The sequence below is a fragment of the Hermetia illucens genome, chromosome 2 (assembly GCF_905115235.1).
Source record: "Hermetia illucens chromosome 2, iHerIll2.2.curated.20191125, whole genome shotgun sequence".
NCBI lineage: Eukaryota > Metazoa > Arthropoda > Insecta > Diptera > Stratiomyidae > Hermetia > Hermetia illucens.
In genome coordinates this window covers 182,335,946-182,350,566 of record NC_051850.1, presented here as the reverse complement: position 1 = coordinate 182,350,566, position 14,621 = coordinate 182,335,946, and the positions used below count along the sequence as shown (strand labels likewise).

At 43.9% G+C, this 14,621-nt stretch overlaps 1 protein-coding gene across 1 annotated transcript in view; it reads left to right on the top strand.

Moving 5' to 3' along the window:
• The window catches only part of LOC119649480 (titin), a 189,421-nt gene extending 175,011 nt beyond the window's left edge, over positions 1 to 14,410 (top strand). The window contains exons 4-7 of the mRNA XM_038051649.1: positions 7,408 to 12,501; positions 12,568 to 12,764; positions 12,826 to 13,351; positions 13,418 to 14,410. Of these exons, the coding sequence (XP_037907577.1) occupies positions 7,408 to 12,501; positions 12,568 to 12,764; positions 12,826 to 13,351; positions 13,418 to 13,488 (5,888 nt within the window). The 3' untranslated portion in view covers positions 13,489 to 14,410. The remainder of the gene's footprint in view (positions 1 to 7,407; positions 12,502 to 12,567; positions 12,765 to 12,825; positions 13,352 to 13,417) is intronic.
• The last annotated feature ends 211 nt before the right edge of the window (positions 14,411 to 14,621 follow it).

The window sequence follows — 14,621 nt, the reverse complement described above, 5'->3', positions numbered from 1 at the left end:
AACCACGGTCCAGTCTAGTTAGTTTTGAATTTCAAAATCGGAAGGGAAATCTTCAATTATTTTTTTTTTCAAACATTTTGTTGAGATCAGCGCTTTACATCGCTTCCCGAAGGACCGGATTTCATTGAAGTCTCTAAAAGTGAAAATTTTATATGGTCAAGGTGTCACTCCGATGATACCTTAATGTTACCACATAGTCACACTCACGATTTTCAACCAATAACGACCCGGAAGTAAGACAGAATCATTGAACCTTCCAACCCAGTTACACCAATGGCTTATGAAAGAGGTCGACGATTATTTGACCTTCCATTTGGTTGGGAGAAAGGGGATTAGGTGATTCAAGGGGTCCGGTGTTTTCGGTGGGCCAAAATGGGACTACATAGTAAAATAATAATAATCGTTGGCGCAACAATCCAATTGGACCAGGGCCTTAAAGTGTGTTAAAGCACTTGATTCAAGACCGTGGATACACTATAGGAGGCAATGTAGTCAGTATTACGTTCGCCCGAGATTATTACCCTGATTTGACTCAGGTACTCATTCACAGCTGAGTCGACTGGTATCCGACGTCAAATCACGATACAAATCCCACTGGCGCCAGTGAAATGTTGGGAAAGGTTTTGAAAATTGGGATGAGGAATAGTTACCGGTGTAGAAGATCACTCTACTGTCGGGGGCGGAAAGGAAGTTTCGGGTCTGGAAAGATAAGAGGATTTGAGGAAACAGATGATTCCCTTCGACGATCACAATCTGCATGGCCTGGGAGATAAGGGGATTGGGATCGAATAGACATTTGTTCAGAAATGTGAGGGCATGACATGCTGGGATGGCGTCGATGCAGGAGCGTTTGACAGGAAAAGGACTTCCGAAAGCTTAGAAGCGTGTCCGTATTGCCATACACAATCAAAAGCCTTCTTTACGTCAAGGAGACAGGCTATGGTCGGCGCGTTCCGGTTAAGGCCCAGGAGGACGTCTGATTTGAGCACGCGAGGTGCATGCTCAACCGAGCATTTGGGTCGGCTGGCGAATTAAGACTGAGGGAGTGAATGACTGGAGTCACAATGCTCGCCGATGATGACTTTTATGTTTCGCTCAAATATCTTCGCGGAGGAAAGGATCGAGATAGGCCTGTAGCTACATGATGGGAGCAATACTAAGGGCGCATTTTTGAGGATGATGGAGGGAATTTTGTCAAGTCCTACCGAGTTTTTGGTTTTTGAGGCGTCGATGGACGCCCTGGCGGAGTCTGGACTGACTAAGTGGATGGGGGGATATTTTCGTGTTCACTTTGATGGGCGAGAGTTTAGGTGGAAAAGGTGTTGGAAGATTTTTCAGTTTACCTGGTTGTCACAACGTGGTTCACAGAAGTGGAGGGTGCTGTGGTGTGTCTGGAGGAAGTGGTGTGCGAGGACGTTCACCTTTTCTGTGGGAGGGGGGATGTTTGGATAGGAACGCGTTTTGTTGGACCGATTTGCCTAAACGCGGGCAGGTTTTCCTTAGTTATCTGTATGTACCAGGGTTCAGTTCTGTGTTGGAGAGGCGGTTGTAGATATATTGGGTGTAGAGGGTGAGGACCCTTTCGCGGATTACGGAAATGGGATCAGAGAATTGCGGAGAGTATCTATTTCTAAATGGTCTCCGCCGGAGGGTCTTTTTATATTGGATGTCGATTAGGATGTCATCGGGGAAGGTGATGAGGTTGCGGTAGTTTAAGGGACGGAATAAGATTAGTTCGTCATATACGTATTGACGGACTATTTGATTAATTGTGTCGTTGGAAACTGTACTGTTGGATGGAAGTAGGAGAGGCTGAAGTTTAGTTTTGAGGGCCAGGTTGATATATTTCCAGGTTGCGCGCTAGAAGTCGGAAACTCGAGGTGGGGTGGACCGAATGACTCTGTCTGGCAGTTTGATATGAAGGATTATGGCATCATGGTCACTGATACTGGGGATTGTTTAGAGGAAGGGAAAGGTTTTTGGGTTGAGAATAACAGATAGGTTACTGCTAATCAGGAAGCGGTCTAGGTAAGAATGGCAGTAGCCTTTGTTGAAGGTTAGAAGGGCCAGACTGAAATGAGCTAGGTTGATGGTGGGATGGGTGATTTTAAGGAAACGGTGGACCTGGTCCCCGTTCTGGTTCGACCGTGCATCTGCGTTGAGATTTCCACCGATAATCAAGGACCATTGTTTGCCGGGAGGGCGATGTTGAGAAGCGCAGAGGGACTTGATGCGGAGAAAGTCGTGTGTGTCAAGGGCTTGGTTGAGACAATAAACGGAGGCGACGAAGACCGGGGTTGATTGGGATTCAAAGGAAATTAGGGTGTTTTAAATTGATTTGAAGGTATTGGGAGGTGGATGAATTTGTGTAACTAGGAATTTATCGGAGATGAGGACAGCCGTTCCACCGCAGGTGCTAGCCCATGGTTGGTCAGTCCAGAAGAGGTTGAAACCTAGTTTCACATAGAAGAACTATATCGGGTTTGTGCTCGCCAAGGAATAGCTCGAACTCGTGCCTGCGAGCTCGGCCGATGATGGAGTTGATGTTCAACTCGATTATCTTAACGTCCATTAATGGATGCCAAGATAATTGAACATCTGCAAGAATTCTTGCGATTTCCTGGCGAACTCGTGGCAGTCTGGATTGAAAATGGTGTTGGGTTGGTTTATGCGGGCGGTGTCTGCGAAGGACACAGACGGATGGGTGAAGGCTGGATTTATGATTGAACGACTAGAGGGACGAGAGACAGTTGTGGGGAGAGAGTGGATGGTTTTTGTGCATTTCTCCTTGATACCACCTGGACAAACCTAAGGAATTGCCTGTAGTTTGCGGGGTGGTCGTTGCCGCCGCAGCTAATGCACTTCGCTACCTGTTCGACCGTTTTGACGCATTCGCCAGGGCCGGGTGGCTTGTCCCACTTTACACATCTGTATGTAAGGTGGCGGTTGAATGATGCGTGCTCGATGCGTTAACAATTTTTACATTGTAGCAAGGTTTCTTATCTGCTCGAAACGGACGATCATTTGCAGCACTGCTTTTACGTTACCCAACTGCTCCTCACTGAAAGTCGCGTCAAACGTGACCAACCACAAGTCGAGATTGATGTTATTCGTTTTAGCCCAGGTCGTGGCGATGGGTCTCGCGCTCAATTCGTCAACGATCTCCTGAGGGGAGAACGTCGCATCTAGACCTCGGAAAATAAGGCTGGTCGTCCTCTGGGACGGGAGAGTATATGTCAAGATTCTCCACAAGGATCTGTTTGGCGGTAGAGTAATCTCGGCATTTTGGTGAGAATCTGGCGCGAACTACCTGATTTCTTGATCAGGTAGTTGTTTGGGAGGGCACAGGAAATCGATTGTTTAATCGATTTAGAAACTTCGGGATTTTCTACAACTAGGAATGGCGCGGTTTTGTTTCACACAAAACCTTAAAACACCTTAACGTTGCCGGCGAGGGTGATTGCATCTTCTAAAGAGCTGCGAAGAAAACCATGGATGACTATTTAGTTCAATATCTGAACCAAAATATACAAACGGAAATGGCACATTGAAAATTAAGATCACAGGAATACGAGCACCCCTTCTAAAGTAGTTTTCAGTAAATACTCCAGCGCAGATATCCTGACAAGATGTCATGAATTTCTGTTCCATTTTGGTGAACTCGATTGTGAGTATGGCGAAAAAATCTGCATCCTTTCAAAGAAGGTGTTGGCAGGTTAGGTGCTGATGAGGGCACCTGTCCAAATCATCACAGAAATCTAGAGGATCAAACATCTAAGCAGTGTATTGAGGGATTGTTCGAATATCGAAAGTTGATCGGGAGGGGCAAACGAAATCCTGGTATGCTATTATTGACTTTGTTTCACTAGGTATCGGTATGGAGAGTATTTCGAATCCTAGATACCTTGTACATGGACTACCATACTTTTTTCAGATATTTTGTCTGGGTAGTTTCTGAGAACGGGTCCTTGAAGAAACTGATCCTTTTCGGGCTCCCCCACTCCACCGCTTTCCAGTCATTGTCAGCTTCGGAAAGTACTAACCAAGGCTTTTCATTTAATACCCCACATGACTATATTTGGTTAAGAGAATTGCACCCCCCTTTTCTATATATGCGGAGCTCCTAGCCCCCCCTAAACTTAACGTGAACTTATGTTGCTCATTGCATGCAATGGGATTGACAGGGTCGCTTCCCTTTCCACCAAATTTTGTATTAATAGAAGTACCCTTCTCCGAGATATAAGGTGTGACAGACAGATAGACAGACGGACTGGCAGGCAGACAGTAAACCAAAACTTTTATTGTACACGACGTTGTACGGCTTCCAAGAATTTAACGTTTAACATAAGCCCAACGCCGTGGTTAACAGCCACAATTTTTTTCACAAGCGTTCACTTTTCTTATCTTCCATTACTAACAACCGCTTTGCCTTTTATTGTTACACGGTCCCAAGTAGGGATATAAATCCCTCTGACCCTAGTATTAATAAATATAATTAATGGGTTGTGAGCAGGGCCTAGCAGGCTTAGGTGCTACAACTAAACAAGTTCGAACGAAGAAATCTAGCATTAGGGTACTTATTAGCTTTTTGGGTTGGTGATTTGGTAACTGCTGCTCCTGCGGAAATCCCACAAGATTTCGTCCTTTCCATAACCTCCTTTTCGCTCATCAAAGCGAACACCCTTCTATTCGTCTGTAACCCCAAACTAAACATCATCATTCGATATAACGAACTTCGCTTATTTTTTACCGAATGGAAAGTATCCTTAAACTCTCAAAGGTGTTAGACGGTCCCTCCAACATCAAATCAACTTCCATTCCGGAAGTCAAACAAGACTCTTATTCAAACGTCAAGATTAACTTTAACTTGTCCAAGATCCCACACATTCAAAAAGGGATTAACTCGTGCAAACGACGCCATTAAATCACTCTACCCTATTTACCCTATTTTTCGCTTTGACGCGCCTATCCCAGGAGGATTCAAATTTTCTTCTACAACCAACTTCGAGTTCGTTTTCTAGGCTGATGCCTCCTCTCGTATGAAGTGTTGCACCACAGGGAATCCTCCATCACTGCATCGTATTATTTGAGAACGACGAAGGTTCGAAGGTTCCTCTTAAAAACCGCACGCTCATACTATCATGGTTAGATATGCAGTGAAATTCCTTGAAAGGTGTCTGTCATACCCTAAACCCTTATTCGTCGTATGAAGATTTAGATGGGCGAGGAAAATCACCATCTTATTCCATACAACAGTGATAATTGTATTCTCATCAGAGAAGACATAGTAGTTTGACATACAAAGCACTACTGCCATCCAATATCTGCCTCTGCCCAAAGAAATTGTACTGAACCTTACTACCTTCCTAACCTCCTATCCTATCCCATTCCTTTCCTTCCTTGTTCTCTCCCTTTGTACGTCAACTACAACGAGTGAAGGTTTATGAAACAGTCTTCTTCAGGTGTGGAATACTTAGTATCAGTGACCTTATACATGGGTAGTCCTGTAGCTATAACCATGGATCAAGTCAAATCCTTGGGGACAAGAAAGGGAGAGTCTTAAGTTAAGTGCATTTAAAAATTGTCATGTCCATTATTTATGAAGAAAACTTCTCTTTTGTGCCAGAATTCAGAAGCCTTTAACCAAATGTAAGGTGGCCTAAGCAAGCTCCCATTTTCAAAAGAATATTCCCCTCAACTTCTCTAGTCCCTTCCATTATCACTTTGCTCAAGGTGCTTCAAAAAAATGTCATACAAGAAGTTACCTTGCAGGCAGTTAGTTTCTCCCAGGACAGAGGTGAGGTAGCATCTGATGAGTTGCCTACGCCCTGGTAAGTCATCTTCGCCTCTTAATTTCTGGTCACTTGGGTACTAAGCATCGTTATCGTTGGACCAAAAAAGTGGGAAGGAAATGCTCTCCATTTGACGTGGTCCGACATCAAGTGGGTACAGACTTAGGACCCCTCAATCCTTAAATAGAAATTGATTTCAAGGAAGTCCTTCAAGGTACAAGTTTGCACTATGGTGAGTGAGTACGATAAGAGATGAGTCTATTAGTTCTGTATCAGACTTGAACAAAATTTTACTCGCTCAAAAAGCTGGCGTAAAGTGCCTGCCTTGCAGAGCTATGTGAGGACTTCCAGCGACCGCAAAGGGTAGTTTGCCATTGTTCAATAACAGCTTTCAGAATAGCCAAAAAGGACTGGAATAGATTTGGATGCTAAATTGAAAACAGACATGCAAAGCACTTCCACTTGGTTTATTAGTTAAGGTCGATACCTTAGAAGGTGAAGTAGCACCCGACGAGTATTCCTTGAATCATCGCCCATGACTCCATGAATACTTTTTAAATAAAATCATGACTCCTAAAGGTAATAATATTATAAACCAATGACGACTCAAATTCTAGTCCCATCTCAAGACCCCATTTTAATTGCGTGTGCTAAGCATGACTTGATCCTTATCAAAGAAGGAAAGTTGTGCTATTTTCCTGTTCTAGAATTTTATTGAATGTGCATATTTTCCTAATTAAATCAATTTCAAATGGACTGGCACCATCCGTATCTTCTATGTTGTTACAACCTATTTACTATTCCGCAATTAACACTCGTCCATTCATTACTGGCCACTTTACGCATTGATTTCATGGTCTCCACGTCTGCTGGGAGTGTACTTGGTGCCATCATTCCGTCTACTCCTCAGGTCATAAAAACAACGTAAACAAATCAATAAAGTATATCTTGAAGGCACCACATGCAAATCTGCATATAAATGCTATGGAAAAAAAAAGATTCTTGCAGATATTATCGTCGACAGTCACGACATCATTGGCGACAGTTAATAACTCACGCATCAGAGTTGAGTCGAGAATATCGAGGACCACCTGACCAGGTGCATAGGATGGATGGCCCTTTGCAAATACAAGATACATATGCAATGCAATAAATGGAGTAGTTAAACCCAATTTATGATTTATGCCCATAAGGGTCGTTGCTATTCAGGCTGAGATCTAGCGCAGATAGCTCCACAAGTGTTCGGCCTACTCGGTCCCACTGCGGACCTCCTCTGTAGATACTTTTGATTTATGATTAAATCTAGATGTTTTGGTGAATGTCTAATACTCTTATTCCTACGAAACATGATCAATATTTTAGAATCATGACTTTATATGAATCCCATCAGGGATTCCTTCTCCTGCAATCGATTATGGGCTAACTGCGGTTGATCATTCCGATCTGAAGACCTTTAGACGCAAATGAAGCAATTTATCGAGCTGAACAAGCTTAGGTCTTTATTACTCAACCATTCGTTTTATGATCCCGGTCATTACGCCCTTCTTAGCATAAGAAATCTTTACGACTTTATACAGCATAATTAACCAGAGCTACTTCTCCTTCTCATTTACAGCGGCACGTCCTGGAACCGTCTGCTACAGCAATGCTCATTGTGAGATGTGGGATGTTCGGACTCATTGCGATTTCTTGATTCCAAACCTCTTTGGACGTTGTCAATGCACTTCACCCTACAAGCAAATAGGTGGCTTATGTCTAGATGAATCAGAAGCAACAAGCACCGCTGCACCTCCCACCTCGTCGATCAGCACCACAGCCGAACTCCTGAGCATTTCATCCTCATCACACATATATGACAAAACCACGGAAGGCATCAAAGAAGAATCATCGAATCAGATCCAAAATGGAGGCGAACTGGATGATGTGCCTAAACTAGACCTCGCCGATCATACCGAAGTACTCCACAACGAAGAACATGTCACAGATAAGCTGGAAGATGAAGAACCTCATGAACAGATGGTCGAAATAGCGGAGGAGCAACACACTAGACCTATGGATCAACACCAACCCCAAGAACCCGACCAGGAAAAGGAGCATCAGGATGAAAATGTGGTCGAATCTAACGATGAGAACACCCCAGTTAACAATGATGAGCTTCTCAATTCAACTGAACAACATGCGGAAGGTTCGGACGTTGAACCCCATCAAACAGAGCAAGGAGCTGACGAATTCGAACATGTCTCACCCGAAACTGCCGAACAGAATAGTTCCCAAGAATTGGATACGCATGAAAATGGCGAGGAATCATCGCAGCAACAAGAGGAAGCACATACGACACCAACTCCAATGCATGAAGACTTTACCCAGAAACCTGAACATTCCGTAGAAAATATTGATACCGCTTTAGAGGAGGAAGTCCAGTCACAGGCAACTGACAGTAAACTAGAAGAGGAACCAATTTTATCACAAACAGAGGAAGGAGCGGATAAGCCATTGTCTATGGAAGAACAAGAGCACGAAACAATGGAACATGAACCATCGCCTACCGTTCAGGACAAAAACTCGATTGAAGAACAGCCCCAAGAGCATGATGCAATTGTCCAGGAACATATTTCTGAAGAAGCATCACCAACAATTCCACAAAACAATTACGAGGAGACACAAACGGAGCAAATTGATATGGTCAGCGAATCTGAACCCCAAGCACCAATTGAAAATACAGAGCAGAAAACATCAACCCCTTCATCAGATTTCGAGAGTGTTCAACCGACCGAACGGAATGAAGACTTGTCCCCACCACTATCAGCTGCTGAACAGTTAGAAGCGGTAGATGAAGTAAAGAAAACGGAACAAGAACTGGAAGCAGAACAAGAAAATGCTGACGCAGAGGAACAGGGAACTTCAGAAAAGAATATTCAAGAAAATCGACCAGATATTACCACACCCATTCCAGAAACCGGCGCTGAGGTAGCCACTAACGTTAATTCACAGCAAAGCATCGAAACTCCGGAAGACAATGATCAAGAGCCTGCAAACATGCAACCGGTGTCTCAAGAACCTTTATATCCCGTGGAAGAACCAGAAGAGCAACAAGCAACTGAACAAATATTACAGGAGGCGTCTAACCACGAAGATATTGAAGCATCTGAGGAATCTTTGAACCAGTCCGAAGCAACTGAGGAGCCACTCCAACCCCTTGAAATCACTAGCAACAAGGACGAACCACAAGCCTTCACAGAACCCATGTTTGAACCGGAGAAACACGGCAATGAAGAATCACCAGCAAGTGCTGAAGCAGGAGATTTAGCGGACAATAAAGATAATCTGGAACCTGAATACAATATGGAAGTTGGTATTCAAGAAAATGAAGTTACAGAGAAACCAGTTGCTGGAGAAGAATCGAACGAAGACATTGCAAGTCTGGGAAATGTGGAAAACGCTGAAACGACACCAAAAGCCGAAGCTGAAATATCAAAATTGGAAGAAGTCGCCACACCATCTAAAATCGAGGAAGAAATCTTAAACAATGAAGCACATCTCGAAGAAGCCGCCGCATCCTTGGAAAATGAGCAAGTATCTCTGGAACAAGAGGCAAATAATATTGAGTACCAAATAAGTCCATTAAATCAAACCGAAGGGGCCAATGCAGTGGAAGATTCTCCTGAACAACAGGAAAACACCATTCTCAGCCAGGACCCAGAGAATTCCAACGTTGAGTCTTCAGAACCATCCAATCTAGAGAGCGAAAGTCATCAAGATGAACATGCGGAAACAACAGCCCATCCAGATGCTACACCTGAAAGTGAAGATCTCCCAAAGAAAGAAGAGGAAGTTTCATCAAACATTAATGAAGAACCGTTCACTGATATTGTCCCTCAAGAATTGCCATCACACCACCACAATGAGATCCAAAATGAAGTTGAGGAAGGAGATGTAGCTGCCACTGAAACCGCTCCTGTTATCTTTAAGGAACCAGAAACGGCCGTCTTGAGTGAAAAAATCGACGTAGAACAAACCACTCAGAATGCGGAAATGGCCAATGACGTTCATCATGAAGACAACCACCACCAGTCTTCTGAAAGTCATCAACCTACGGAAGATAATTTTATACCTTCATTGGAACAATCCTCAGATGACTGGCAAAACCAATATCCAACATCCTTTGACCAAGATCAAGCTGAGTATCCAGACCAAGAGTATCAATGGCATCCAGATGGCTCCCTAGAAGATCCAGCAGAACCTCATAATGAGGTATTCCCTAGTAGCGAAGGCGAAGTTGCCCTGGAGCCCTCAGCAACAATTACAGAAGAACATTTCCCGGCTGAATCCTTGGTTACTGAAAGCGGAAACCACGTTCATGACCGAGAACCAGCTAATGACGAATCAGAGGCAAACACTATTCCAGAGAAGGTTGAAGCCCAAGAAAGCTTGAATAAGATTGATGACGTAGTCGCTTCAACTACTAGCGCAAGCCCCGTATACCAAGAAAACGAAGCTCAATCAACTCCTGCCTATGAATCTAGCTCTGAAGCTGCTGCTCAACCACAAAGTGAGGAATTCTTTGATCACTTAACTGAAGGGAACTTGGTCGCTGCCACAGACTCAGTTTCAGAAAGTGAAGCTCCAGAAGACAAAAAGACCCAGTCAATTGAAGGAGAGACATCAGAGGACGAAGAAAGCTCGGAATTTAATCACCCACCTCCAATGGGTGCAGGTACAGAAAACCTGGAAACTATCATGGAAGCAGACACAGACGGAGAAGTTGCTACCAATGACAAAGACGTAGAACCAGACTCGTTTGAAGACTCTCCAGTCCAAGTGCAATATGAACATGAGATCGAGGAAATGCATGCACATCATGAACATCAAACCACAACCGCTTCACCCACAGTTGCTCCTGTGGAAGAAGAGTCAGAAATCCAACAAACAACGACTTTGGCAGCAGATATGGTCAAATCAGATAGTGAGTCAGATGTAGTAACACCAGTAGTGAGTGAAGAAGACCAACCATCCACTGCAGCACCGGCACTGGAGGAGTCTAGCCCACTTGCCATCGATATCAAAGTAGACAACGAGCCTGAGGACGCTGAAGACACCCAGAATTCGGAAGCAGTGCAAAGTCAAAATGAAGGGCAAACTACTCAGCAACCTATTCTCGAAACTGATGTCGCATCTGAACAGCTAATAAACGAGGAAGAAGAAGTTAATGCTCAATCCGAGGAACTTCCTGAGGACAACCCACTTGATTCTGAAGACGAAAACGTTCCTGTAGAAGAAACGAACCTTGAGGAAGAAAATCTTGAAGAAGCCCCAACAACTGCCAACCCACTTAGTGTTCAATTGCCCATTGAAGTATCAACTGTGAGAGAAGAACTGGTTCAAACGGTTGCACCCGAAACTTTGGAAAGTGAGGAAGCTTTGAAGGAAGCCACAACCATTGAGAGCTTACCTAATGAAGAAGATGCTCAGATTGGAACCACCCCCGCAACTAAAATCGAACAATCACAACCAGATGAGATAATCTCAGCCGAAAGTGAAAACAATGAAGCGTATTTGGATGAAGGTAAAGCCACTGAAGCCCCAGAAGTCGAGAGTGCAGTTGGTCTAGGGGCGGAAGAAGAGGCTGTTGAAAGCGAAGTCAATAATGAGTTGGACAAAACGACAGTTGCTTCTGATTTACTTGAGGGTAACATGGCAAGTGAAGAAGTCAGTGCTGGAACAACTATTGAGCCAATTAATGCTGAACAAGAAATTGAAAACGATGGTGTGACAGTGTCACCTCAGCACAACGACTATACACCAGCGGAAGGAGCGGACAAGGATGAGAAGTTAATTGAAGCAATGACTAACAATAAAGAAGAAAACGCTGAAGATGACGTACAGTCAAGTCCTATTCCTGCTGATGACGCAGAGTCAAGTCCTACTCCTGCTGTTCACCCCCTTGAACTAGTCCCACAAGATGAAACCGAACAAGCTGTTGCATCAATCTTCGGCCAAGAATATGTAGAAACAACAAAGAAGTCCATTGAAGAGTACACAACCGCTGCTCCAGTAGCCATTCAGGAAGATCTAGTCCAACCTGCTCTTGACCATAAGCCAGCCGAAAGCGCTGAAACCGACCAACCAGAAAGCTTAGCTTCGGATCCCGAACAAACACCATTGTCTGAGACATCCTCTAACCGCGATGGTGCTGAATCAAACCTAGTCTCTGTCATTGCCCCAGCGGGCAACGCTCAAGAACCAAATGATTCCAATGAAGTGCCAGATGAAAACGAAGAACCTGTTCAAACTCCGAATCAAGACCTTCAATCTGAAAATTTGATAGTAGAAATTCCTCCTGAGCTGCCAATCTTCTTCAGGACCACCATCCCATCGGTACCTCAGGAAGCGACAGACAGTACCGCAAGTGATAGTTCTCCCTTGAACGAATCAGAAGAGTCTGATGCGTTTACAACATATAGAAGCATTGACGAACAGGAATCTGCCGGACCTGCTAGCGAGGAAGGATATCAGACTGCCGAGGAAGAAGAGACAAACGAGGAATCAGAAGATGCCGATAAGAATTTGTTCTACACAACTAGCTCGCCGGAAGTGATTGAAGCCACCACGCAGACGATGTTGGGATTGGCAAGCCGAGTGACAACAATGGAACCAGGTGCACCTGTGTCTGCCAATTTGAATTTCGAGAGTACTCCAAAACCGACATCAGGTAGGATCTTTGCGGTATCCTGATATTAACTTCAACAGGAAATTTCTCACATGGCTATCATTTCAGTTCTGGAAATTCGCAAACGGGTGGAGCTTGGTGATGATGCGGTATCCCTTGGGTTACCTTGTACGTTGGACAAACAGTGCCAGAACGCTGATCCCAATACACACTGCAATGAAATCGGAGTTTGCGATTGTTCATATAAGTCAGATGAGGACCACTGTAGTGCTGAGCGAACTGGTTGCAGCGAAGGAACATTCCAGGTGAGTATCCAAGGTCCAATCACAGGAGTACCAAAAATCATGAACCGATTCCTTGTTTCAGTGTCGTTCCAGTGGAGTTTGTATCAGTTGGTTCTTCGTCTGTGACGGCCGAGCAGACTGTGTTGATGGATCCGATGAAGAATGCATCCATAATCCACGCTCCAACCAGCGGTGTCCTAAGGAGTCATTCCGATGTGGTCGAAGCGGACGCTGTGTTAGTCGAGCGGCCATTTGTGATGGCAAGCGACAGTGCCCACATGGCGAGGATGAGTTGGGTTGCAACAGCCTGAAATCAGGACGTTGCCCTGAGAACACGTTCCGATGCAAGAGCGGTGAATGTTTGCCAGAATATGAATTCTGTAACGCGATAATTTCATGCAAGGATGGCAGTGACGAACCTCCACATATTTGCGGATCTCGGTCGGTACCGAACTTCTTCTTGAGATTGTTGACCAGCGCAACTAGTCGAAATCAGAAGTATTGCCCGCACAAATGCGCCAATGGAAGATGCCGATCAACGGCCATTGTCTGCTCAGGACGAGATGGTTGTGGGGACGGAACTGATGAGGACACCTGCTCTATTTGCCGTAAGATATTGCATTCAAGGACGATTTGGTTGTTTTCTAACTTTTTGTTCTTTGGGTCTTTTTTAGGTTGTCCATCACGTACGGCCAGCACACGGCAGGCACCCTACAACATCTTCTCACATTTCAAGCACTGGTAGGCATCCAATTCCCCAAGGAGAGCTAGATCCTTTGGGACACTTAGTCATTATTTTCACATTTTTGATATTGTTTGATTTTGAGCGAAAATTGAAACATTGACAAACTACCCCTTTCGGTAGCTTGCCAAAGCTGAAGGACAAACATATTTATGTCATTATTATTTCGGTTTAATTTAGGTAAAATAATTTCTTTTTCGTTTTTTGTTTTCGCACAAATTTGTGTTGTTCTTAATTTGAAATCAACTGAGCCATTTAAGTTTGTAATCTTATGTTTAGAATTGTTTCGACAGTTTGACTCTCAATTGACGCCTTGTTAGCGAAGGGCTCATCAACAAATTCATCTCAGAAGCGCACATGCATCATTAACTTTCACCGCTTTCCCTCTTCTACGCCCAACTTTCACTATGCATCGCCATACACTCTTCCCATCATCTTCCTTCCAACGGGGGAACTCCCTTCCTATTTATTTATATGATCCCACTAAATGACCGGCCCAATGTTCTCCCGCCCCTTCGCTTCAACGATGACGTCAATTGGAGAGTGCTCGAATAATTAGTTAATAAAATCAGGATCGAAGTAGGACACGATCAATATTCGAATGATTTATATTATTTAGTCGTAACCTAAAAGGATATTGAGCATAATAATCCGATTTTCTTTTGTACCCTTTGCATGCTTCTAACCTTAAGTTATCTCGTAAGTTTTGTCATTCTACCCTTGCCTATTATTTAATTTTACTGGACTCTGTTTCCACCCTCAGTTGTCAGTTAATAGTTATTGAATGTTGGATCACCGAAACGTTTTTGTACTTTTATGTGAAACTGATGGAAATTGAGAAGGAAAGCGCATGCACTGTAAATAGGCAAATCGTTTTTATTGAAAATCTGAAAATTAAAAAAATAAATAAAGTGAGTAAATGGAAGCCCTTCTTTTATTTGACAGTAGACATCAGAGCTAATAAGGCTAGATCATTTGCGAGTAAGTATCTTTTCGGTCATTTGAAAATAGAAAACTTTGCGCCAATAAAAACATATATTTCTTTCACAATGTCTTGTTAGATACCCCCCTTACCCTATCCAGAAGTCTGCCTGCCAAGGATCATCTACGTCGCCACGATAAGACAATCCACAAAA